The sequence below is a fragment of the Aythya ferina genome, assembly GCF_964211825.1.
Source record: "Aythya ferina genome assembly, chromosome: 2".
Taxonomy (NCBI): domain Eukaryota; kingdom Metazoa; phylum Chordata; class Aves; order Anseriformes; family Anatidae; genus Aythya; species Aythya ferina.
In genome coordinates this window covers 18,601,051-18,626,395 of record NC_140297.1, presented here as the reverse complement: position 1 = coordinate 18,626,395, position 25,345 = coordinate 18,601,051, and the positions used below count along the sequence as shown (strand labels likewise).

At 44.6% G+C, this 25,345-nt stretch overlaps 2 protein-coding genes across 29 annotated transcripts in view; one reads left to right on the top strand and one right to left on the bottom strand.

Moving 5' to 3' along the window:
- KIAA1217 overlaps positions 1-24,479 on the top strand; it is a 377,584-nt gene extending 353,105 nt beyond the window's left edge. For 15 of the 23 annotated variants that reach the window (XM_084510260.1, XM_084510261.1, XM_084510263.1 and 12 more), the window contains 6 exons: positions 3,019-3,173; positions 3,756-3,902; positions 8,199-8,318; positions 11,719-13,395; positions 13,853-13,975; positions 14,752-16,420. In XM_084510260.1, the coding sequence (XP_084366386.1) occupies positions 3,019-3,173; positions 3,756-3,902; positions 8,199-8,318; positions 11,719-13,395; positions 13,853-13,975; positions 14,752-15,240 (2,711 nt within the window). In that variant the 3' untranslated portion in view covers positions 15,241-16,420. Of the gene's footprint in view, positions 1-3,018; positions 3,174-3,755; positions 3,903-8,198; positions 8,319-11,718; positions 13,396-13,852; positions 14,201-14,751; positions 16,421-24,343 lie in introns of those variants that run through there. The other 8 variants (XM_084510254.1, XM_084510256.1, XR_014689829.1 and 5 more) reach the window with 7 other exon arrangements.
- Positions 19,394-25,345, bottom strand: part of ARHGAP21 (Rho GTPase activating protein 21) — a 117,769-nt gene continuing 111,817 nt past the window's right edge. For all 6 annotated transcript variants that reach the window (XM_084510265.1, XM_084510267.1, XM_084510269.1 and 3 more), the window contains 3 exons: positions 25,142-25,247; positions 23,324-23,355; positions 19,394-21,972 (listed from right to left, as the gene is read on the bottom strand). In XM_084510265.1, the coding sequence (XP_084366391.1) occupies positions 20,239-21,972; positions 23,324-23,355; positions 25,142-25,247 (1,872 nt within the window). In that variant the 3' untranslated portion in view covers positions 19,394-20,238. The remainder of the gene's footprint in view (positions 21,973-23,323; positions 23,356-25,141; positions 25,248-25,345) is intronic.

Below are 25,345 nucleotides of genomic sequence, written 5' to 3'. Positions count from 1 at the left end.
GCTTTTGGGTGTCAGCATTTTGTTCTGGCGTGCCTTTAACACTGACAAGTTGTTGCTCCTTTCTCAACATACAGGCTTAAAATAAATTCTGTTGAACCCCGTAAAATAATTTTGGAGTTCTGTCACCATTCAGTGAGGTTGCAGGCTAGCCATGCAATTAACTTGTGTAATGTTTGGCGTAAATAGAAAAAGTCAGTGAAAATATGTACCATATGGGTGCAGTGAGCTGTGACATTTTAAGAAGCGCAGAACACAGCAGCAGAGATGTTTTGTAACTCACATAGTTAACTAATCCACTTCTAGAATAGCATTTTGCTCTGTGTGTAGCCAGCAGATTTAGGGAGAAAGTTGATGAGATTGAGGCATTTGCCTTCTGTTGTGCATAATGAATCCTGTAATAGTAACATAAATAATTTAAAGGAACTGAAAAACTTTTCCTTAATACCTGATTAAATGTCTCACATGCCACCCAGCTCTTCTATGATTCAAGAAGAAAATTTCAGTATGCTACAGTCTGATGTAGACCAAAAAACTGGGCAACATAAGAAAAGAGAGAGCACCTACCCTGGTAATATAATGCAGAAGACATTTTGGACAGAAATTAGCACAGTCTTTTGCTGGCTTTGCTGCAGAACCCAGATAGATCCCGTTACCAGGATATCTTGTCTCAGCAATTCTCCACACAGAACCCCACTAAGAAACTTTTTTTTTTTTTTCCCTTACAAAGCACAAAGCAAAGTTAAATCACACTTTTTTTCTTTTTCTTTTTCCCCACAGTTTTTCAGATGACTGTGTAAATACTTCTTTAATGTAACTGTAACTCATCTTTGATATCAGGATTGTTCAGCAAAAAAATATGGGGACTGTCTCTAACATACATTAGAAATTGGGCTCCTTTATCTCCCTTTGTGCCTTCACATGTGAGAACACCCTGATTTTTGGAAGTGCTAAGTGATCGGTAGCTTCCATTACTTACTTGACTACAAAGGCTGCCTCAAGGCAGGCATTATTAAGATAATTTTTTAAAGACATTGGATGTTTTGGTGCAAGTAGAAAGCTACATAATAGGATAAACTAATTCTAGTCTGGCTGTACCTGCTGAAGAACTCTTCAGTTCAATGAAATGACGGTGAACGACTCCCATTTTGTTCACAGAAGTGCTGAGCTGCTTGGCACCAGGGAAGGTTTCATAAAGTAGTATTTTTGATCACGGGTAGTCTCAGACTCAGTGAACTGTATTTATCCATTTGCTCATCCCTCTAATAAGTATGGGAGAAGAGCTCATCCAAAGAAAAAATATTATAATAAGTTTTTTCCTCATTTTTTTTTTTCCTTCAAATATTTTTTTTTTGCTTCACACTCAGATTGGGGAAATGAAATAAATGAAAGAAAAGAGAAATTCAGCTTTGAAATTTCATACCTTGCCTGGTGTTATAACATTGACTGTACACAAACCCCATTACAACCAAATGGGAGCGGGATTGGTTTTTGAGAACCCATGCACGTGCCCTTGATCATTTCTCTTGGCTGAGTTTCTACTTTTTGCTTCTTATTTTGAAGGTGGAGATGGATGCCTCACAAATAGAGATGGTGGAAATACTTTTTTTCTTTGTGCCTTCCATATCTTGCATGCAGACTTAGTCTTACAAAGTGTGAGAAAAACTTGCATGTTCTTGCATTCAGAGATGCAGTATCAGCCTGAGGGTAATAGGTTGAGCCCACTGAAAGGAGCAGAAATTTGCATAGGCCCCACACCACCATCAGATGCTGTGCTTAGAGAACTACTTTGATTTTACAGCAGCAGATTTTGCTTTGTGCTGGCAGAGTATACCTGATGCCACGAAAACCTTAGTGGTGTGTATTGACAAAAGCAGCAGTCTAATGTAGTGTGCCTCTAGAAAATCACTCTTGTTGCAATCCTGCGAGTCAGTGCCAGATAACCAGGGAGGGGGGTAATACAGCAGAGCACTTCTTTAAGCTTAAGCAGCTTTGAAGAATATTTGATCTAAGAAGAGAGCAAAGATGAGGCTGGGTCAGCCAAGGGCTCAAACTCCCCTGAGGGACCAGTGCATCAGAGGAGCTTGATGTAGCCCCAGGAGCAGACACTTATGCAATAACTTGCCCAGAGGGAATACTTAGCCCTAACCAGCTGGGTAATCTGAAAGCAGGAGGTTTTTTCTCTCTGGGTTATGTGTGTTCCAGCTGTTTATATAACACTGAGTAGCTGCAGAAAGGTCGTTCTCTCACCCTTGAAAACAAACCCTGGAAGCAGCGGTGTGAAAACAGAGGCTGTTGCCATGCATGATGCTTAGCCTGGGACCAGGAACACACAGGGACAGGTCATGAGCAGGGAAATGCTGCTGCTGGGAAAATGCTGTCCAGTGGTGGCGGGGAAGAGGAAGTTGCAGCTGGGTGGGGAAGCAGCTGGGTGTGGGGGAAATACCAGTCTGAGAAACTGGTCTTGTCTTGGAAAGCTCCCCTCAGAAAGCGAGGGCTGGCTCTGCTCAGATATTGGATCTGGAAAATGAATCGCTGTGGGTTAGCAAAATGTATATACGGCTGTTACAACTCAAAGCAAAGCTGTGCTTTCCTGCAACAGTCAGTATTACATAAAGTGAAAACAAATGCTGAAGCACTCAAAGAAGGCTGCAGGGGCACTATCTGTAATCAGGCACCCAGCTGAATCTGCACCCCACGCTTACCGCTGGTTAATTTCCAGAAGTGTGCTGAGCTATCACACCCACCGAGGGCTGAAATCCCAGCCACAGTGATGTGGGGGACAGGAGGTTTGCTGAACGTTTGTGGGTGAAGTGGCCTGGTTATGCTGTGCAACTTCCACACTGTTTGTTTTTGTTCCAGGAGGTTCTACTTGAATCACGAACATGTTTCTCTTCATATATATTCAGCAGCAGAACCTATTAAGATTTGTTTTTCTTTCTTTCTGGTTGAGGCAGGGCTGCAAATACTTGTTTTCCTTCTTCACCTGTGTTTATTCTGTGCTACCCTGCTTACTTGCAGAAGATGTTCCTGATGCAGACCAGGATAACGATAAGCTGACCAAGTCCCCGCCTCCTCCACCTCCACGCCGCAGTTACCTGCCGGGGTCAGGACTGACCACCACAAGATCAGGAGAGGTCATCTATGCAGCCAGGAAAGAGGCTGCTGCTGTCAAGGTTTGGTGATTCACTCTAGGCTATCAGATTGTTGATAAATGGCTGGCACGGAGGCACATTCCCAGGCTTGGGCTGTGTCTATAAACCACAAAATAAGTTGAGACAGGGCTACATCCTGGAGAGCTACTGAAACTGCCTAGCAGGAAACACTGCTGGTAGGCCAAATGATCAAGTAAGGTTTTATCAGTTTTGTTTACAGCAGTCAGCCTTGCTGCACTGATCTCCTAGCAATACAGAAGGCAAGTCACAAGCTGCTTTCATTTGAAGTCATAAGAAGATTAAAAATAAAAAGCATGCCTTAAACAGATGGGGAAGATCAGCTCAGAGTTGAGAGCATTTTTTCAGAAATGTTCCAAATTAGTTTTTCTGGGCTTCCTTTTCCCATTTGTTCTGTCCCCTGAAGGAAGTGGAGGGAAGGCCAGGTGAAGAAGCTCTTAATCCTACTCATGTGAAGTAGCAATATCTGCTTAAAAAGGAAGCGGGACTTGCCACAAGTCCTTTTCAGTGCTGAATTTACTGTGTTTGCTTTTCATCAGACGGCTCAATTACATTGGCTGTCTGTGCTTTTTCATGCCTTTGTAGGAATGCAGTGAAGATGCTGGGCAAGTAGCACAATCCAAAACCCCTAAAGAGGATCAGACATTGTCTCGGAACACAGGGCTTGCTGTAGCATCTGCTGTGAAAGATGAAGAGGAAGAAGAAGGAGATAAAATAATGGCAGAATTACAGGTAGGCTTTTGCACTGCACATGCACAAGCATCTGTGCTCAGTAACACTTTTGGGGTCTCAGCACAATTTCCAGCTCTGAACATGAGGAAAAGTAGGTCCACCAGTCTCACCCAATTCCACTTTTTGTGCTGGATTGTATGTATTTGGCAAGCACCACCCAAATTTTGTTCAAGAGGTCTGGAGCTGAGAGAGTGCTCAAGAATGCAGAGGTTGCCACTGGAGAACCTCTCAAGACACACAACGATGGGTCAAGTAAAATATTGGTGTGCGTTTGGTGTGGTTGCCCTGGCACCAAATTTCTCACTGTACCAGACCTATAAGGTACTGAGAGTCCATCATTTGTGTTAACACTGGTGGGAACGGAGAATACTACGGGGTATGCTCCTGGTAAGCTGTGTTCACTTGTTCTGTGCCATGGTCCAGTGTTTTCTGGAGTGTTTGGACATTGAATCATCTGCTGTTCCCTGCTGTGTAACTAGTGTGTTACTCTGCTAGTGACATAGAACTAGTGCTCTTTTGCTGGTCGTTCACTTGACAGCACATAGGCTGGTTTAGCACAGTGATCACAATGCTACAGTAAAAGCCGACTATTCCAGCTGCCATCAGTGAGTCCCAGCCTTCTGGGGCACCCTCTGTCCTCTTCCATGTCCTCAGGAGGAAAGGAGATGTGGATCATCTTAACTGGATCATATAACTTCTGATGTTTGTGATGGCTCAGAGCACTGTCATGGCATGAAATGTTCCCTGCTGTCCACCAAAAGGCGGTTTGGGTGCTGCCACAGGAGTGTTTGCAACACGGATGTGGAATTAAGCAGTGACTGTTCTGTGTGATGAGTGCACCCTGCTCAGTTTTCGCCCACCAGAGCATCAAACAGGTTTGCAGAGAGCAAGAGCAAGGGTTTACCCTTGTCCCCCATTTGTGTGCTAATGTCTAATGAGACAGAACTATGGGCAGTGAAATTGTCTCATTGTCTGCTGTCTCTGGGAAAGCATCAACTTATGGCAATGAAGTAGAGATGGAAGTCTGTGAAAGGAGACTGAGGGGAGCTGTGGAAGAGAAATAGGCTTGGTAGATCAACAAGAAATGAGTGTTTAGATGCTAGTTTTGAGGATAAGCAATGCTCATTTTAAGCAATAACCAAAATACCAGTTACCTCGTAGAAGGCTGACGGGGTGCCGTGTTTTAGAAAGGTCAAACTGTTTGATCCAGGAGCTACAAACTGATTAGTCTGATGTCAGTCATAGGCAGACTGGGAAAGCCAGGCTTGGGGTTCAATTAATGAAGAACTAAAGGACAGACACTCACAGTTATGCTTGTTAACACAATGTAATGGAACACAGAGCTGTTCAAAGAAAACAACACTCTTTGATCAGGTAAAAGGTTAGATTGATTAAACTTACATGGAGCACTGCGTTCAGCTTTGGGGCTCCCAGCACAAGAAGGACTTGGACATATTAGAATGAGTCCAGAGGAGGGCCACGAGGATGATCAGAGGGCTGGAGCACCTCTCCTACAAAGACAGGCTGAGGGAGCTGGGGTTGTTCAGCCTGGAGAAGAGAAGGCCCGGGGGAGACCATACAGCGGCCTGCCAGTACCTAAAGGGGGCCACAGGAAAGCTGGGGAGGGACTCTGTGTCAGGGGGTGGAATGATGGGATAAGGAGTAATGGCTTTGAACTAAAAGAGGGTAGGTTTAGATTAGATTACATACAAGGAGGAAATTCTTCACTCAGAGTGTGGTGAGGCCCTGGCCCAGGCTGCCCAGAGAAGCTGTGGATGCCCCATCCTTGAAGGTGTTCAAAGCCAGGCTGGATGGGGCTTTGGGCAACCTGGGCTGGTGGGAGGTGTCCCTGCCCATGGTAGGGGGTTGGAACTGGGTGATCTTCCAACTCAAACCACTCTGTGATTCTATGATAAAACTGAATTGTATACCTGTAAACATTTTTGTAAATCATTTGATCAACTACCGTATAGCATTCTGATTAAAATCTGGCACCATGGAGTATAAAAAACAAAACAAAAAAAAAAAAAAACCAACCTCAAGAGGATTGAGAGCTGTCTGGTACTGAAAGTGTTGCCCTCAGTGCAGGTGTATATAGTGAGATCTGGAGGGGTCAGCTACTGACCCAGTGCCACTCTGTATTTTCATCAGCAGCCTGGAAATACATTTAAAATCCTTACTCTTCAGGTCAGATTAAATCTTAAAACTGGTGACGTATGAGCGCAGGGATACGATAGCAATCACTTGACGGTCATAATGCATTTGAATTCAGTGAAATGTACAGTCTGCATGAGGAATAACAAATACAGGCCAGACCACAACTGCATGTCTTGGGAAGGAGCAGGAGTTGCAGTAACAAGTTGAGAGGAGCTCCCAGGTGAGTGCTGTTGCCACAAAGCTGATATCTGCTTTAGGTGTAGATGTGAGAACAGGGAGTGTTTTTATCTCTGTGTACAGAGGATCAGTGAGGTCAGCGTCCATGACTAAGTGTCCATGCGTCACCTATTTAGAATGGGTGTTAAGAATATGAAGGTTCAGAAGACACCTGAGGACGCTGTGGAGGTACTTTCATGGGAAGCACCTTTTTAATCTAGCAGAAAAAGGCATAATAATCATCTGCCGAAACACAAACATGGACATTCAGATAGATATTTCAGAACAAAGGTGATATATTAACAAATTACCAAGGGACATGGTGAATTCTTCTAAGGTCTGAAGGCCTTTGAGAATGCCTTTGTAGATGAACCCAAAAGCACATCATTGGTCTCATAAATGGGTAAGCTGTATGACAGGGAACAGGACTACTTGTTCTAGGAGTTCTGTGTCATCTTAGATACCTTGATCTGTAAACACATAAAAACAGGATATAATGGAAAACCAGCAGAAACTGCACCGTGATTTTTTTGTACTGGATTTTTTCATTATTTTTACCTCTCTGATTTTACATAAACATGGAAGAAATATGAGAAGAACAATTTTTAATTTTGATTTTTTTTTAATTTTGATTCTAATCTGTAGTCTGGGCTATTAATTTCATGAGAGTTGCCAGGAATTAAAAGATTTCCATAACAAATAGCATACAAATATAATCTTCTTGTGTGTCACGTTGTGTTTGACTCCCATAAGCACTCCTCCCTCATGCCCCTGGCTGGCAGAGATGTCCCACCTGTACATCCCACTGACTTGAGTCAGTGCCAGTAGTGACACAGAGAAATCCCAGTGATGTACACTCAGAGCCAGGACTGCACAGTAGTGGCAGTGATGGTTCTGCCTCTCTGTATCTGGGAGCCAGCTGGGTAGAGAAAAGGAAATGGAAAGAGGATAACAAAAGGGCTGAAAAGTCCAGGCTGTGTCCTGGGGTACACACGGTGGGAGGCCAGTGGTCCCCAAGCCCATACATTGGGCTGTTTCCACAGCAGGAGGAGCCTGAAGGGGACTGCCACCCCAGGAGCATCTCCAGGAGCAGGAGTGAAGGCTGTACTAGAGACACAGCTGAAGTTATTAAAACACTGTATGGGGAGCTGTGTAGCTCTTGCATGATGAGCAATGAAGCCAACCAATGTGGTAGCTGAGTGGACGTCAAAGGGTGGGGAAGAGGTGTTACATGCCTTCTTTTCTCATTTATTCACCGTGCTTGTGGAAGTGGAAGCCTGCTGCTTCCACTTCTTCCTCACCTTTCTGCAGGTGACAGACAGACCACTTCCGGATGAGACGATCTGGAAAAGCTGTGCTTGTCCTAGCCATGGAAACAGCAAACCCTCGCTAATAGTGGGAATGGTGGTGAGGAAGCATGAAGGGAGCACAGGAAAAGTGTCTGAGGAATAAATGTGTCTAAATGGAATAAAGTGAGCTGAGCTTTGGGCTTTGTTTAGCTTAACACATAAAACTTCAGGTTTAGTCATTAAGTGATGTGTGGTCAAGGCCAAAATGTGTCTGATGAGGATTTTGAGGAGGTTTCAGTTTCTGTGAAGTGGGTACTGTTACAAGCCTAATGTTTGTCACAGAGTTCCTAGTTAAGTTTGGGTAGTTTGCAGCACCACTGTGAGCCTTCATCGCCCCATCAGGGGATTTTGGGGTCAGTGTGATAAGTTTGAGTATGGTCTTGGCAAAGTGGTGGGTACACTCTATTTGTCTTAGTCACATAGTCTAAAATCTCTACTATGTCATGAGGCTGTAAATAATATCAAGCTGCTGTAAATATGAAAAACAAATGCTCTCTTTGTAGCTGGTCATCGCCAGACATTTCTGTAAAAAAGCTACTTGGTCTCCTGATAACCTGCAGTATTTATTTCCTAGGCTTTCCAGAAGTGCTCTTTTATGGATGTAAACTCAAACAGTCATGCTGAGCAGTCCAGAAATGATACACATGTTAAAGACATAAGGCCTGGGACTTTAATGCATCACAAGGAAAAGAAGGTAACAAGTGGCGTTTGTAAACATGCCACCCGGTCTTGGCATAACCTTCTTTCCTTACTTTAAAACTAATCTTATATCTCGTGTCCTGTTCTTTCTAACCCCCAACAACTACTGCCCAGTGGTTTCCTTCTTTTTATGCCACTATGGGTCAGAAACACTCAGGTGTAGTGTTATATTGATGTACGTTATGCGTCTCATCAGCAGTTACACAAGGGTTGCATGAGGTTTTAAGACTGGGAAATCAAAGTTAAAAGAGGATCCACCAGTTTCTTCTGAAGAGATGCTCCTCTCAGAAAATCCTTCCAGTGCTGTTCTCGTAATGGACATTAAAGCATCTCTCCTAAGTCTTGTTCTTGTTTGGGGGAGAGTTAGTGGTTCCTTTCAAGAGCCACTTCAGAGATTTTGTGCTTTATTTTCTTCATTTGTCAATCCTAGTTATTAGATATTCAGAAATCCCATTCAGTTTACTGGAAGAGAGAGTCAAGGTGGATGGGCCAAATTCACCCTCATGAAAGTTAGGGCCCAAAATTCTCACATGGACACTAACCATGGGACTTATAAGAGATACCACGTGTCTGGGTCCATAGCCAAGTTGGGGTGAATTTCACAGCTTTGTCTGGACTGGGTTTGCCACTTGAGTTGATTGGCATTAGTGGGCAGCCAATATGCAAGATGAAGAATAGGAAAAATATTGCTGTCTTTGCAGACTTCTTATTCCAGTTTAAGGATAATTAATTGAATCATGGTTGGGTTTAGGTGGCTATGCAGGCATGACAGCTTGTTAGCCAAAGGCCAGTTTGCAATGAAGTGACGTGGTGGGGAAGAAACTACAGCTTTTCAGCACAGCATTTCAACTTTGTAATGCTTTCTTGTGAGTGTGTGCAAGCTGGAAATAGCAGTGATACCTTCTCCGGTGTACCCTCATGAGCATGAGTAAATCCTCCCCAAGGATTTTATTGGTAACATTGCACTTCATCCCCCTTCAGCAGAAACTGAGGAAGAAGAGGAAAAAATGACTTCGGTAGGTCCTAAAGGCCAGGAAGAACCCAGTGACATAACCATGGTGAGCTGCGTCTGCACAGGGCATTGCAGCTCTAGAGCAGATGGTGACCCCTAGATGTTGGTGTCTGGTATTTAGTAGCATCAAAGGCCCTCCCCAGCAAAGCCACTGCTGCCAAGGCAGAGCACTGAACGCAAGGGCTTGGCTTGGAGCTGCTCGAACAGCACTTCTGGTCTAAAGCTGCAAACACCTGGCTGGGTGTGGGCACAAGTTCATGGCATTGACTGAAAGGAAAAGTTGCTTTGTTGTGTCGTGTGTGGCAGTGTTGTGGAGGCAAAAGAATGAACCTGTCCCTGTTAGTACTGGTGTCAAAATAAGATCACACTGTTACATGAAAACCCAGGTTACCGCTCAAGACATCACACATGCTGTAGCCCAAATGTCTTTTTAAAAGGTGCTGCCAAGTAATTGCCATAAACTGCCATTTATTGGAAAACAGTCCAGGAAATTAAGGTTAATGAGAGCTGGTTTTGACATCTGACACATCACAGTGGTTTACTGACTTTGAACATGGAGCCTTATGTTCATGGTGAACTCATGAGGGATGAGATTTGTTGTGTTTTTCTATTTTTAGTAGGAAGGCCACAATTCATAAAATGAGGTACGTTGTACAATGACACCTTGATATGTTGCACTGATGCTTGGAACAATTGCAACTTGCTAAAAACCATAGAGAAGTGGGAAATCAGTCACAGTCAGGGTATCCAGGTGCAGTGAGTGCCATTGGATGGACTGGCTTAACTCTGGGATTTGCTGTGGCAGGGAATGGGACTGCTTCTTACAGAATGAGTTCTGTTCTTACACCCACTCTCAGCACAAAGTGCAGGTGGCATCAGCCTGCACAGCGATGCGTTGCTGGTTGTGGCTGGTTTATGCAATAGCTCCTTTAGAAATGTGAGGGACTTTGAGGGAGTCTCGGAGCAGCTGCACAGACTTGTTATTCTGATGTGCCTTCGGTAAGACCGTGACTGATTTACCACTAACTTTCTTGTTCCTGCATTTTGATACAAGTTCTATATAAGATGCTTACACCAATATATAAGAAAATATAACAACAGATGTTGAAAGTGTACCTTGTGAACTCCTGTATGCGTTGCACTAGCCAACCTGTGGATTTCTGTGCCGTCACTCAGTCATCTCAGCTGGAGAGTGACTCTCCTGGCTGATCTTCTGCATATCTTGAAGCTAACATAAGTATAATCCCTTCTTCTTGTGTGTTAGGAGTCAGTTTTTATTCCCAAGCCATGCCTTTGGCTTACTGCCTTCAGTCACCTGATGCCAGATTTGTTTCCTTCCTAGCAAACCATCCTTTGACTGTAGGTTTCTCTCTTGCTGTGGTCACAGGTGTGCTGTCTCTTCAGGTCATACCCTCACTCTGATGATTGGTGTTTATCCTAAGCTGCCACCAGCACTTAGCAAACCAAACCAGAAATAGTAAATAAAAAAAGAGCCTGGTATAATGAAACAGCATCTCCAGGGGACCTCATTTAAAAGTAAAGAAAAAGCGCCCCTGAAAATGTAATTGCTGGGACCGTGCTGCTTTCAAGCCAGAGGCTGACCTCTCTGCATGCTGTTCAGAATTGCTTCCAAAAATGAATGTGGCTCGTTTGTCATTCTGCACTCCCAAGGGTGCTGCAGGGTGCCAATGGTAATTGTGAAGGAAGGAGAACTTTTAAGCTGCAGTAGGAATTTAGAAGTACTTGGACTGTGACCATACTAACTGTGATAGAGCAGCACGGCTCAGGTGTGAGCAACATTAGAAGCAGCAAAATGTTGTAACATCAGCTTTTTCCAGGAGAAAACCTACTTTCAGGGGTAGCCAGACTCTGTCATTTGGCGCTCTGGTGAGCTGGCAAGCCGGAGCTCCCTGCCGTCAGCCCTTACAACCAGTCTCCATTGAAGTGTCCCAGCTGAACATGATCAGATACCACGAACCTTTCAACTTCGACCTGATACAAACTATTTTTTTTTTTTTTAACTGGGAGGTAAATGGGCCAAGGTAGCACTGTGTAAATAAGGTAACTAGAGTGCCTTGCATATGCTGGAGGCCTTGTTAAAACAGGAGCCCTAGGTAACGAGCCATGCTGGCCACATGCACAGCACAGAGCAGGCACGTCCTGCACTGCTCTGCCGGAATCTGGAATTTTGCCCTGCAGAAATACAGGAGTGAGATGACAGCTTCAGACATGCCTCTGCGGCAGTAAACAGAGTGGTGAGTTCATGAGGTCTGCACTTCCCCTGAGAATATGATGATTAATTCTTTTGGGGAAAAAAAAAAAAAAAAAAGTCCTGTAAAGGTAACAGCCCTGAATAACTAAGTAATCCGACTTTCCCCCTTAGGTGTATGGGGCTACAACAGGATCTCCCACAGATAGTGACCATCCTAAAGAGAAGAGGGAAGGGAAAACTGACGAAGAATTGGGTTCTGATTCATCCAGCACAGATGACAGTAAAATTGGCTTTTCAGTGAATGACAGTCCTACCTTTAGCAAGGGTTTGTTTGTAGACAGTAGAGACTACTCTAAGAAAAACCTGCAGAGTACGAGCACAAACCTGTCTGGCGCCAGTTTGCCAGAGGATGAAAAACGAAGAGGGGCTCAAGATATTTTAGGATCCCATTTTCCAGCTGTTGAACCGGGAAAACAAAACCTGGGCTATGGACTCTCACGAGACGCTTGCCAGGGCCTGCCACAGGGTGAAGCCCCGCAGAGCACAGGCAGGCGCGTCCCCGTCAGCAGCGTTGCTCCTCTGCCGAGGCACCCGCCGGAGGCTGCGGGACCCCCCCCTTCCTCGCAGGAGCAAGAAGCCCCTGCAGCCAACAGTCAGGTTGTGCTGAGGCCCAGGGTGGCAAGGAGTAACAGCGTTGAAGAGATGGACTCTCCGGCTAGCTCGCCGAGCGAGGACAGCCCTCCCCCCGAAAACATCGCCTTCATGATCACCAAAACCGCCGTCCAGGTCCTCTCGAGCGGGGAGGTCCACGACATCGTCAGCCGGAAGGGTGGCGATGTGCAGACGGTCAACATCGATGCGCGGAAGGACGTGGCGTCGGAGAAGGGTGTCCGAGAGAGCACGGAAGGCGAGGAGCCCGTAGTCTGCCTGGACAAAAAGCCCGTCATCATCATTTTTGACGAGCCGATGGATATCAGGTCAGCCTATAAGCGGCTCTCTACGATTTTCGAGGAATGCGATGAGGAGCTGGAGAAAATGATGACCGAGGAGAAGATAGAAGAGGAAGAGGAGGAGGAAGACAATGAAGTGCGTGGCATTTCTAAGAGCCAGAAGGAGGAGCTGCCGGTTCTTAACGACAGAAAAGCGATCGCAGAGTATTCGGCAGCTCACGGCCTCAGCGAGCAGTACGTGTTCAGCCTGCAGCCTTCCTCTGACGCTGCAGACGCCAAGTCTCCTGCAGAGCAGGAGAGCACAAAGACAAATTTCAGCAAATACAGTCAGATGTATGGGCTGCACACCGAAGCAAACTCGGACTCTGCTGATCAGTTTGGGAGCAGGCAGGATTCCAAGAAAAAATTTAAGTTCAAATTTCCTAAAAAGCAGCTGGCTGCTCTGACGCAGGCAATACGTACGGGAACCAAGACTGGGAAGAAGACCTTGCAGGTCGTGGTGTATGAAGAGGAGGAGGAAGACGGGACCCTTAAGCAGCACAAGGAAGCCAAGAGGTTTGAAATCACCAGGTCTCAGCCTGAGGACACCGACAGAAGTCCTCCCGGGAAGCAGGAGGCACCCCCCGGCACTGCAGTGCCCCTGTCTAGGACTGACGAAATTCGGCAGAACACGTACCGAACTCTAGACAGCCTTGAGCAGACCATAAAGCAGCTGGAAAACACCATCAGTGAAATGAGCCCCAAACCTATCCCTGAAAGCACATACAGCTCTGAGGGCAGCACTGTCCCCTTCTCTGCCCAGATAGTACCAGAGACCCCGCCCCGAGAGCTTGTAGTGCTGGATGAGAGCCCTGCTGCTGTAGAGCCCCCCGCGCCCATCCCAGCCACTGCACGTAAGGTACCTTAGTGCGACCAATCGAAACCCCAGCTGCTTTCTAAAAATCTGCAATAATCACCATTAAACAAGAGGGTCTTGTGATTTGTTTGCTTCCTCTCAGGTGGCTTTGTTTGGGCTCCCCACGAGGTGTCTAACAGCTAATAGCCCGTCGCGTGGGTTTTACTTTTGCTGCTGATTGGTGATGGGCAACCGCAGGGGAGCTGGGTCCAATAATCTGCTGTGTGACATGACGAGCGGCACTGACACCAGATCCAGTTCGATCAGTAGTCTGAGCAGTTTTTCTCCGTTTGATTCTCCAAATTAACACCTGTGGCGTGACGCATCCCGAACTCCTCCCTGCATGTAGCCCTGCGGCTTTGTTTTGGCGCATGGTGTGCGGCCTCCCCCGCGAGCAGGCCGGTGCTGATGGCGCCTCTCTCCTTGTCTCCCCTCCCCGTCCCTCCGCTCCTTTCCACAGGGCCCCGGCGCCGCCCCGCAGACGAGCAGGATGCCAGTCCCCATGGCGTCGAAAAGTAGGCAAGGAAGCACGGAGAAAGCAGGCAAACAGCACAAGCTGCAGGACCCGCGCCAGTACAGACAGGTAGTTTTACCCTAACCCCAGTGTTCGGACGGACATTTCGTGTTGTTTGTTTATCTAAAAACCTCCAGTAACTGACTGTGGTGATACCAAATACTGGATGCCTGTCTTTCGAGCGAGGTCTAACTGGACGTCCTGGAGCCTTGGGGGCATGACCGTATCTACTGACCTTTTCACCATGCTTGTGCATGCCTGTCTGCAATAAAACACCTGCTGCTTTTCGTTGGGTTTTGGTTTTGTTCTTTGTTTTTTTTTTTGTTTGTTTTTGTTTGTTTGTTTTGTTTGTTTGTTTTTTTTTTAACCCGTGGTGTTCAGCTGTAACGTTCAGATGTCGACTACCTGCTCACTTCCCCTCCGGTAAGCGCGGCGGTTCCTTAGGAGGAGGAATGCTCCCGCGCCCACCTCGCCAGGAGGCCGTGGACACTAACCCGTCGGTGTACTAGGTGGCAGTAGCTGCACATTAACTCTCCAGCCGGACGTGTCTGGTCACACCTTAATAACCCAGAAGCATGGCCAATGTAGTGAACGGTCTGTAAACCCTAGATTGCACCTCCTCACGACAGCTTTGTCCGCGCTCTCTCTCTCTCTCTCTCTCTCTCTGTCTGCATCCTTCGTTGTGCACTTTGGGGTTTCTACCAGGTCCAGTCCACTGCTGCCAGACGTAGCTCAGGCCTCGAACTGTTAGTTCTTGCTCTCTGTAGGGCTATTTTCCCAGGTCCTGTTGATTTATCGTGTTACTGGCTTTCTGACAAACTGTCTCCTGCCGTCTTTATTTGCAGGCTAATGGAAGTGCTAAGAAAGCTGGTGGGGACTATAAGGCTACTTCCCCCACCCTCCCTGCTTCTAAGATCCCCGCCTTTTCTCCCGCTTCTGGGAAAAACAGCTCTGCCCCTGCTCCTAGCGGTGACGGCCCTAACCCCCCCAACCCCCCCGCTAAATCATCCCTGCCCTCCGCCACCCTCCTCGCCCCCCAGGCAGGGCGCGTGTCGTACTCCACCTCCCTCATCCCCTCTGTGGCTAACGGCTCCTCCAAGCTCCAGAGCCCCGCTCACGCAGGGAAAGGCCACCAGCTCTCCTTCTCGCTGCAGACCCAAAACGGCCGGCCGCCCCCGCCTTCCTCCTCCACCTCCCCTCCCTCCTCCACCTCCCCCAGCTCCCTGACCCAGGGCGTGAAGAGCATCAGGACAATCCACACGCCTAGCTTCACCAGCTACAAGGCGCAGAACGGCAGTGCCAGCAAGTCCACCCCGGCCAAGGAGCCAGCCTAAAGGCTACGCACCACGCACGTCCACCGAGGCTTTTTTGGGCCAAGAGCTGCAGCCAATATCTTAACCAGGGAGCGTAACCAGTTTTGTTTTTTGTTTTATTTTATTTTATTGCTGTACTGCTGGAGGCTTAATACTAATCACGTGCTAAATACTGAGTTACTACACTAGAGTAGCGTGGAGCTTTTTTTTGTAAACCTTTTGTTGCTGTTGTACCGATAACGGAGCGTTTTCTTCCTCTAGGCAGCACCTCTGACAAAAATCAAGTGTGAAGGTGTGTGAGTGAGCTCGAGTGCGTGTGCACAGCGGTGTACTGAGCATGGGGAAGTGTATGGTGAAAACTTTAGTAAGTTGTTTTGTATAAAGCTATTTTTCATTATGGGGACTAGACGTGAACAGAGATATACTAAAGTGTGATTCTACACAACTGTAAAACAAACTAAAATATTTTTTCTTTTATTTTGGTGTTATTTAGCTTTGTTACAGATTTCTATTTTTGTCAACAAATGTCATGGTTCCTTTCGAGATCTTTTTGCCAAAACATTTTGATACTATTGTAATGTACATTTGAAAGTAGTATGCTGGACAGTAAACCTCTACACCAGAAACAGAACAAGACTGCTCCTAGTGTGTACGAGGCAACTCAACCTATTGCACTGCCACTCAGATTATATTTAAGAATTTGCCAAGCCAAGAAAAAAATAAATTGTTTTACACATATAGAGGTAGTTGCTGATTAGTTTGGTTTGGTTTGTGTTTTGTTTTGTTTTGTTTTCCTTAGCTAACTCCACCCTTTTCCTTCAGTTTTATTTTACTGAGACCTGGTAACCCATTAATGTATTGCATTGTGGATTTTAAAATGTACACTTCTGTACTGTTCTGTATACTGGCAAACTTTTGTACATATCTATATATATATAAATAAATAAATACTGTATGTGGCTGGGCACATAGAGTAGTTTTACCACACCAAAGTTAATTTTTATGCATGCTTTCAAAATATATATGGGGAAGGGGTGAGAAAGATGGGTATCAGTCAAATAGGAGAAAAAAAAAAAAAAAAAGCAACAAGCTTGCATAGCTCATGGTTTTGTAAATAAATTTATTTGTATAACACCATAATGTAATATACAGAACTATGATAAGCAAAGATCTTTAAAAAATAAAGGGCTGCATGCTTATATTTTGTATTTTGTCACTAATAACTTTTAAGTGGTCTCAAGTAGCTAAGAAAAAAACAAAAAACAAAAAACATAAGAGAAACTATCAGGAAAAAGACTGACTTTATTTTCCCCAGATTGATGCCAGACATTAGTAGTCATTTCAAAACTGTTTCAAACTTACCTGGACAACAGCTAATTGCTGGAATACCAAGTTAGGAGCAAGAAAAGAAAATAAAAAGAAAATAAAAAGCATACCTGAGCCTTTGAACCAACTGAATGAGGTATCCATCACCTCACGACCTAATTCTGGCTTCTCTCTGAGGGGAGAGCAGGGATTTTCTTGAAACTCATCTCCAGGCTGATCCCTTGGAGGGTGCTCCCCTTGCAGTGGGGGTAATTAAAGAATGTAAACGTTAACTTGCACCAGCGCAGCAGCAGGCTGAGAGCCCAGCACAAGCTGGGTGGCTCAGAGCTGAACCCAAAAGTGCGTGGCACAATTTGGAGCACTGAATTTCAGCCACTTCCCTAACAGCCACTACAGAGAAGCTGCTGGTCTGATGTGCCCCAGGGAGCAATACTTACCAAAAATCTGAACTTGCTGATACCTGAACCTCGGCAACTCCCTGTGGACAGTGGAGTCCTGGTGTTGATTGCCCCAACTCCTGCTCCTCTCACCCTCTTTGGGCCTGGGAGCCACAGCAGCAGCTTCTCTGTGTCTGAACTTGACACTGAAAGCAGTTGTGTGACTGACTACAGGTCCCCACACGCTCACGGTGTGCGAAGTTGAGGGTACGGCCGTGCTGCACGCTGTTATTGCCACCAAGGAGCATGTACAACAGCTGCTTCTGGCCTCTGCTGCACTGCACCGTGCTCGTGCTCCAGCAGCAGCTTCGTTTCGTGCCCCTCAGTGCCTCACCTTGTGCTGGGGGCAGTCAGGAAAGGCAGCCCCCATCTCATTCTGCACAGATCTCACCACCCCAGGCACTGCTGTTGGGACCACGGGGCAGTGCTGGTGCCTTTTGGAGGTGACAGCAGCCTCAGGTAGGGACGAGAGCCATCGGGCAGCAATGACTGCAACAGAATCCTGGTTGGAATTGTTTAAAAACCCAAATGCTGTCACTACCAACACAGTTCAATGCTTTAATTATTTCCCCCTCTGGTCTCAGCTTGGACCCATTTCTAATGACTTGCAGCTCCACAGCTCCAAGCAATATTCAGATTATTTTAGATTATTTTAGGATGATTATGCATTTTTGTTTTGTTTTGTTTTTTAAGGGGGGGAGGAGGAGGAGGGCACAAAGGTCACAAACTGAAAAACGAGAAATTCATCTTATAAAGTGATTGCTGTAAGAACAAGGCATAGTGATGGCTCCTAAAAACGCCATCTCCACCACCACACTGCTTGGAATTTCAGGTGGTCCCAGATTTTGTCAGTCTTCAAAGAGCAGAAAAGCTGCAGCATCTCCCTAGCCTGCCGTGCTGGCAGAGCACAGTTCCATGTGCTCCTTTAGGTGACCTCTGTCATCACCCCAGGGCTCCCTCGCTCCTGCTCTGCCTGCCAGTTTGTCTCCTCCAACCCCATTTAAATGGAAAGGGCAGGGAGCGGTGCCCCAACCCTCTGTAACCCCTTTCTTAGAGCCCCACTAAAGTTCCTGACTTGTCCAGGCACCTGCAGATGGTCGAGGGTCCTACCCTGGGTCCAACTGCTCTGCAGCTTCCACGCAGCAGCAGGAGGCTGCAAGCCTTTAGATGCGTATCCTGGTGCAGTCAGCCGGTGCCATCCTCGTTTCTTTAAGCTCTTCACTTTCAGAAGTTCTCGTGTTCTATTCCAGGCAGCGCCATACAACTCCTGTGTTCTTATGGCTGGCAGCCATACATCTAGACTCAGGAGTTAAAATCATTAGTCAAGTCATTAAAATCATTAGTTGTAACAAAAATGAACATTAAACTAATCCATCAAAGTGGCTGTCAAATCAGGACGCGACTGCAGACTCCTAGCACCCCGATGCATTTCTGTAAGTACCTTGCTTCTCCAGGAATCCCCCTGCAGCTTCACCCTGATGCTCCACACTCTAAGGAGCTTTTGAGGCTAGTTACAGGACAAAACACACCTCTGGGAAAATTAAAATTACTACTGAAGAACAGTGTTTTAAAAGCAGCACAGTACCACGTTTTAAATCCCATGTTCAAATACACTTCACTGTTAGGACTGAAATGGAAATCACCATCAACTCTTGCCTGTGCATTTCACAAAACACACCTGCCATGCCTTGCATGGGACCAAACACAACGATACAGTGAGAACTTTCATAGGTCTTCAGCTGTTCTGTCTGTTGCTTTTACTTCACAAACGATTTGCAGAATGGTTTATTGCAAGGAACAGTAACACAGCACATCAAAGTATGGGACTACCTGCAGTCACTGTGCAAAGAGAGGTGGAAAGAGAGAAACCACATCTGCCTACACATCCTGGTTACTATCATTCCTTCTCAGTGCTGGGACAAGCAGAAGTTTTTCTATGCTGATGTCCATAGCCTATTTATCGTCAATAACGGTTTAATCCTCTGCTGAGCAAACAACAAGAGCTGGTATAAGAGGGGAATAGCCAACGTGATGAAAAGCTGCTTTGTTTTTGTGTAGTTATACAAGAAAACACAAAAAATGTAACTGGTAGAGAGATCACACACGGAAGAATTTTTAGGGTATGAATCTGTCTTCAAATTTGTAACTATAGGAAGTCCCAAAGCCTTAAGTATTGTTTTGACCAGCAGATACTGGTATTCACTTCTTAGGACCTGGGGAGGATTACAGACATATTTCTTGTGTGCTTCTAAAACAGCAAATTAAACATAAAATGACGCTACATCCCGTGGAAATCAGATTATGCATCAAAATGAAGCTGTAGAAGCAGCTGAACCTCCCTCTCACATGGCAGCTTGTGAATACAGCATTTTAAAACCCAGCACAAGAATAAATTCGTGCCACGCAAAGAGTCACCAAAACAATTTTATTTCCAGTGTTTAAGTGGGTGTGCACACAGGCATGGTACAGGTTTGGATTCATTAGGTCTTCATGCAGAATTATATTCTCAATAAAAGAAACCAGTTCCATCCAGTATCCACTATCTACACGCCTATGTTACAACATTTATATCAAATCTGGTATCTGAAGAAAAGATACACATGTATTATGTACATTTAAGTTACTTATTTTACAGAAAGATTAAAAATTCAAGTCACATAAAACTCAAAATCTGTATTAAAATTGGAAATATAAAACTCCAATATTTACTGGAATGCCTAAGGAATGGAAGCTCTGTAGCCACCTGTGTTAACATTTGTAAAATGTAATGAAACTCGTTAACAGTAAAACGCATTCATTTGTTTGTAATAAGTTTCTCTAATTTAACAATATGGCACCCTAACAAACCAAATGAATTTATGATGAGGCACTTGTTAGTGACTAAACCAAAAGAACGATTTTTCTGCATACTAATGCCAGGCCAACTCTCAGTCAGAAAACCATGTATACACTACACAGCGTGTTGCATCAGATGCTTTGTTCAACATTTGTATGCAGCCATCAAATATACTTTTTCTTAAAATATATATATATGTATATATATACACTTTGACTTTAGTGTTCTTCTGGCTGTGGTAATGCACCGTGAAGACGTTCCACAGAGCATATCGATGAAACCAGCCCAAATGAAGGCTGCATAACAACAACAGTACAGGAAAATATATATATATATATGTACACACACACACATACACACAGTTACTGGGAAGCGTAACATTAAGTTAATGAATTGCTGTAGTGGACATATCTCCCCATTTCAAAGATACTGGTAGAATCGAGATCTAACCACTTGGGTCCCAGACAGTTTATGAGGATGGGCGTCAACTGCTGGGCTGAAGTTGTTTTTGTTCATGTTCTGATAACTTTCACCATTTACCTGGTCTGGTGGCTGAAATGGTCCCAAAGGTGGTGTTCTGTTAATCGAAGTCAAGCTGCTGGAGGAGCTGCCTTCATCTGCTTGCATCTCTGCAGATAACGGCAGATCTACCTTTGATACATCTGCTAAGCTAGTGTTCTCGAGCCTGGGCTTTCCAGTTTCACCCGTATTAAGGTCAGTTGTGCTAGTGCGTAAACGTTCTCGTGCAAGCCAGTCTGAGATTGAGAGGTCCTGGGCTGGACATTTTGGCTTCAACCGATTCACAGCTGAAAGCTCAGATTCCCTTTCTCTGCTCTGACTCGCCTCTTGAGCTTTCCAAGCATTCAGGACACTTATTTCAGCAAAATCCCTCTGTCCTCCAAGCGTATGCCTTCGCCTAATGTTTTTTCTCTTTGCGGTCTCTGCAGAATTAGTTTTTTGATTCCCAACTCCGAACATGTCATCTGCAGACGACTTGAGCCGCAGCTTTAACCTATCTGTAATTTTGAGTCTCCAGGTAGGTTCCTGTTTGTCAGTCTCGCTTCTGGCTGACGTAGCTAAACTGCTCGTTGATCTTCCTTTTTTCATTATGTCAAACATTTTGGTCACAGTAGGCAAGTCCTTCTCACTCTTCGCATCACCTGACCCCTCGCTGTCTGTTTTGTGCCGTGCAGACTTCCTCCTAGACAGGGTGTCACATTCAATGAGCTTGTGTGAGCTAAAAAGTCTGCGACTCTCTAACTTTGGTGTTGAACTCCCCTCGGTACAACTTACTTCGCTTTCTTCAGAGTTCCTCCGACTGGTCTTTACCACTTCTGGCACCTTCCCCTTGGACAACCTGTCAGCAGCAGCACTGGTGGCAAAGACAGGGAAGTCACTTTCGCTGTCTGTCTCCATCGGACGGCCTTCACTGATCAATTCGCTTCTTTCGTCATCAGCATCTTCTCCCTTGCTTTCTGTCACTGACTGCACCTCAGGGCTCAGCATGCTGGCATCCAAGCCGGTTATATACATGGTGGATGAAGTAGTTGAATAATCAGAGGTGATGGAACTGACATCAGCTGCTAAAAACTCACCGTGTTTTATTTCAGGGCTGGCTACCTTTTTGCATGAATACCTGTGCTGGGAAGCCTGGGAGGAAGTGCTAAGCATAGTGCCAGAATCAGACACTGTCTCTTCAACCTGGGAAGAAGATTGTGAAATAAGTAATTTAGGGTTGCTTTTCTGTGTGGTTTGCCGACTGCTGAGATTTGGTGATTTTGCACGTTTTTCATGGTAAGGCAGTGAAGGTTCCTCTGGCAGGATACTTTCTTTCTTCAATGACTTCTTTTCGTCCTTCACAACATTCACATCTTTTTTACTGCTGTTCTCTTTTTCCTTCAGGACAAACATCCTCTGTTTTCTTCCTGCATCTCTTTCCTTTTCATATTCCCCTTTAGCTGTGTCCTCTTTTGCTGTGTCGCCACGAGTTTGTTCCGCAAGCTCCTTCTTGAAAAACACATTATCCAACTCATCTTCTGAGCTGCTCGGTTGTGGTTTCTCTTTTGTTTTTTTCCGCTTGCGACTAGCTGCTGCAAAAATGGAGGACACAAGCAGTTCCTTGCTATACTGATCCTTTCCAGAACCCCAAGAACCCTGTTAATAAACAATAAAAAAAAGGAAAAAAGGACATAATTAAAAATCATAAGAAGTCTCACGCTAATGAATGCTTCTTTAAAAACATCTCCTGAGCTTCAGAGCAGAAAGCTGGTCTTTATTCAGGAACTACTTCCATGCTGTTTCTGTAGTCTGTAAGACATTGCCCAAAGAGTCAATTTTCATCCAAGAATTCCACTTCTTGAAGTAGAATTCAACTTCACAAAGGGGAGTTTTTTGTGTACAGCTACTTAGTTTTTGACTGACTGATAAAGCAGGCCCCATTTAAGCAAGACAGCTTTTTCGAGACTGTTTTGTAACAGTAATTGCTTCACAAATGGCGTCCCAAGAGTGTTGTTTCAGCCTCTCCTTTCAAGAAGTCTCACCTATGTGAGAAGGCTTATTTCTTCAACTATTTTTCAGTTATTTTTCACCTTTCAGGTTCTGAGCTTTAAAACCAGATCAATTCAGTAGCAGCAATACAATGAGAGCTATACAAAACTGAAATTTAGGTGCAAGTACACAAAATTAACACTTATTTACTTAAGTTAATATTTAAGAAGAAACTTATTTAAGTTTCTTCTTGCCCTCCACGGAATCTGCACTTAGGATCACTCAAAAACAAAAAAAGGACGAGCCAGATTATTCTATTTTGTAAAATTCATTAAAAACTGTTTCCACCACACTGGCACCACTGCTACTGCCATCTCAAAGCTGTGTACCTTTCCTGCTTACTGCTCCCTTCCTACCTTTACAAAAGCAGCCAGCCTGGGGAAAAACCACCCTGTCTTTGCTGACTGGTGCAGTTTGCACACTACAGACATTCAAAAATAGATAAACAGCAGTGATATCAACTGATAAGGGCAGTTGCTTATATCAGGGGACCTTTAACATAGCAGGACTGAAATCTGACATCTGTGCCAAGGACTCAACAAGAACAGCTGAGATGTCAGCTACCTAAATGTCCACGTTCAGAAGTCTGGCCTCTCCCTCTGACCTGAGGAAAGGAAAACTCACACAAGCAGTGAAGGAGTTATACTTAAAAAGTTTCTGAAATCCCAATCAGCACTTCAGAGGGAGAGATGCTGAGGGAAGAGCTATCATCATGGGAACAGTTTTAACGAAAGAATAACAAAACCACTGGGACTTCATTACTGAAAGGACCATCTATTGATTCCAGATACCTTGTTAGAGAATATGTTGCCGTTTTCTTGTGAGCATTACCACTTAAATCAAAGAAACCTACATATATCTGCACATAAGCAATTTCATAAAGTAATCATCATAAAGTAATCAAATACCTAGCAGATTTCAGAAGCTTATCATTACATCATTTCACAGAGTGATTTACCTTAGATTTTGCTGAGTCACTAGTAGCTGAATCTGTGGAAAAATTAAAAACAGTTCTGCTCAGTTCTGTGCAGTTTTCTTTTTTGCTGTTGCTACAGACAATGCTGGACTTATGGAAAAAGACAAGCACAGAACGAAATGTGAAGCAAATAAAACCAGAACAGAGTGAATAGTCAGAGCTCACAAAGATGCAAGCTGCACCACAGAAAGCCACCGCCATGAAAGGATGCTGTGAATTGTAGGCAGAACCAGCTCAATGATAGGAATGGCAAAGGAGCCCTGTTCTTCTAAATAAAAAAACAGAAATACTAATGTTTATTCAATGTTTTAAGTACACAGCCCCTGCAAAATCGCAGCTGAGACACCTTTTCAGGATTGTACTGCGTACTCTCCTGAGATTCAGGATACACAAAGCAGAATTGAATGTCTTAGCACTGCTGGCTGCTCTAGGTACAAATCGTGGTTTGTGCAGTCGTATTCTTTTTGTGAAACTTGAATTTTTAAAGGAATTAAGTCATATTTTGTGTGTAGAACCCCAATTATCTCTCTCTTCACCTGTGACTAGGTATAGGTAAAATTTCAGTTTTACGTCAGCTAGATTTCAGCAGATACCTGTTTTATGCTGTTCTATAAGAAGCGCTATTATGAAATGAAAAATGGACACCATAGTTTCACTGTCTCGCAAAACCCAAGATTGTACAATTACAAAGGGGGTAGGAAGGGGCTAGCGCAACGACTAAAAAAATATGAACTTGGATGCGATCCAGCGTTAGGGACTTTCTCCCTCGGAAGAAAGAGCTGAGCCCCCTGCCACACCCCTTTTTGACACATGGCTAATGCTTTATGACTAGAAAGACTGGTAGACCATACCATGCTATTTCTCCTCAGGGTCTGCTTCAGAGATAACAAGAAACAGCAGAAAAACTTTTAAAAAGTAGCATTGATCTGTTTAAAATACTCTTCAACGAAAATTTACAGCACAGATCAACTTTTTGTTTTTGTTTTTTTTTCCATTTACAAGAAACGGGGGTTTCTGCAGACAAGGCAGCTACAGTGTGGGCAACAGTCCTCCTTCTTCCTACAGTTCCAGCTGTCCACCAGTGACATCACAGAATCCACTAAAGACATCACCGTGTGATAGACGCCTCCCACTTCGCCTGTTACAACATCCGTATAAAGTGACTGCTTCAGTAAGTGCTGAGCAACCCTTTGAAAACTGAAACAAAAGCTAGAGACGAAGGGAGAACATTTGTGGGATACAACATGCTGGGTTAGTGCAATAGTAAAGTGAAGGGAGGGGGGGGAAAAAGTCACCAAAAAAGAGTCTGCAATGCTTGTCCTTAGCCACACAAGAGGATGGCATTCATAAACAGAAGGAAATCAGCTTTAGTATCGACATACTGCAACATACTTATTAAAGTGTCCACCAATTGACAAGAAAATGTAACTCATTTTTTCGCATTCCTAATGAGCAATATTAGAACACCACTGGAGATCAGTTTTTTTCTGCCATCACAACAAACCACTTTACAGCAGCGTATCTGCTTCACCTCACGATGATGATTGCATGGGTTACTGTGAATAAATAAAATCGTATGTGCAAGCCTCATCTTTTAATGATTATACCCCTGTTAGACAACAAAGTTTTCTAACGTATCATGCATGATTACCAACAATTCAAATCTTTAAAAAGTGTCAATGATCTTTAAGAAAAGAGAAAAACAATTGATTAGTAAAAGAAAATAGAAAGAGAGTTACAGTGAGTTTACAGAGTAGGTTATTCTAGCCTATGGACTAACGCTGTCCGGGCAAGAGTTACCTGATACGTCTCCAGGAGATACTCCCGTTCTTCCAATGTTGGTGAGTAAATGATCTATGTTTGGCACTGGCTGAGATTCTACAGTGTTTTCCTCCTGAACTGTTGTCTATAGTTAATAAACAAAGATCTCTTCATCATCGTTTCACAAATAGGTCATTATGATTCAACAGCATTTAGAAAATTGCATTAGTCACCTGAGGACAC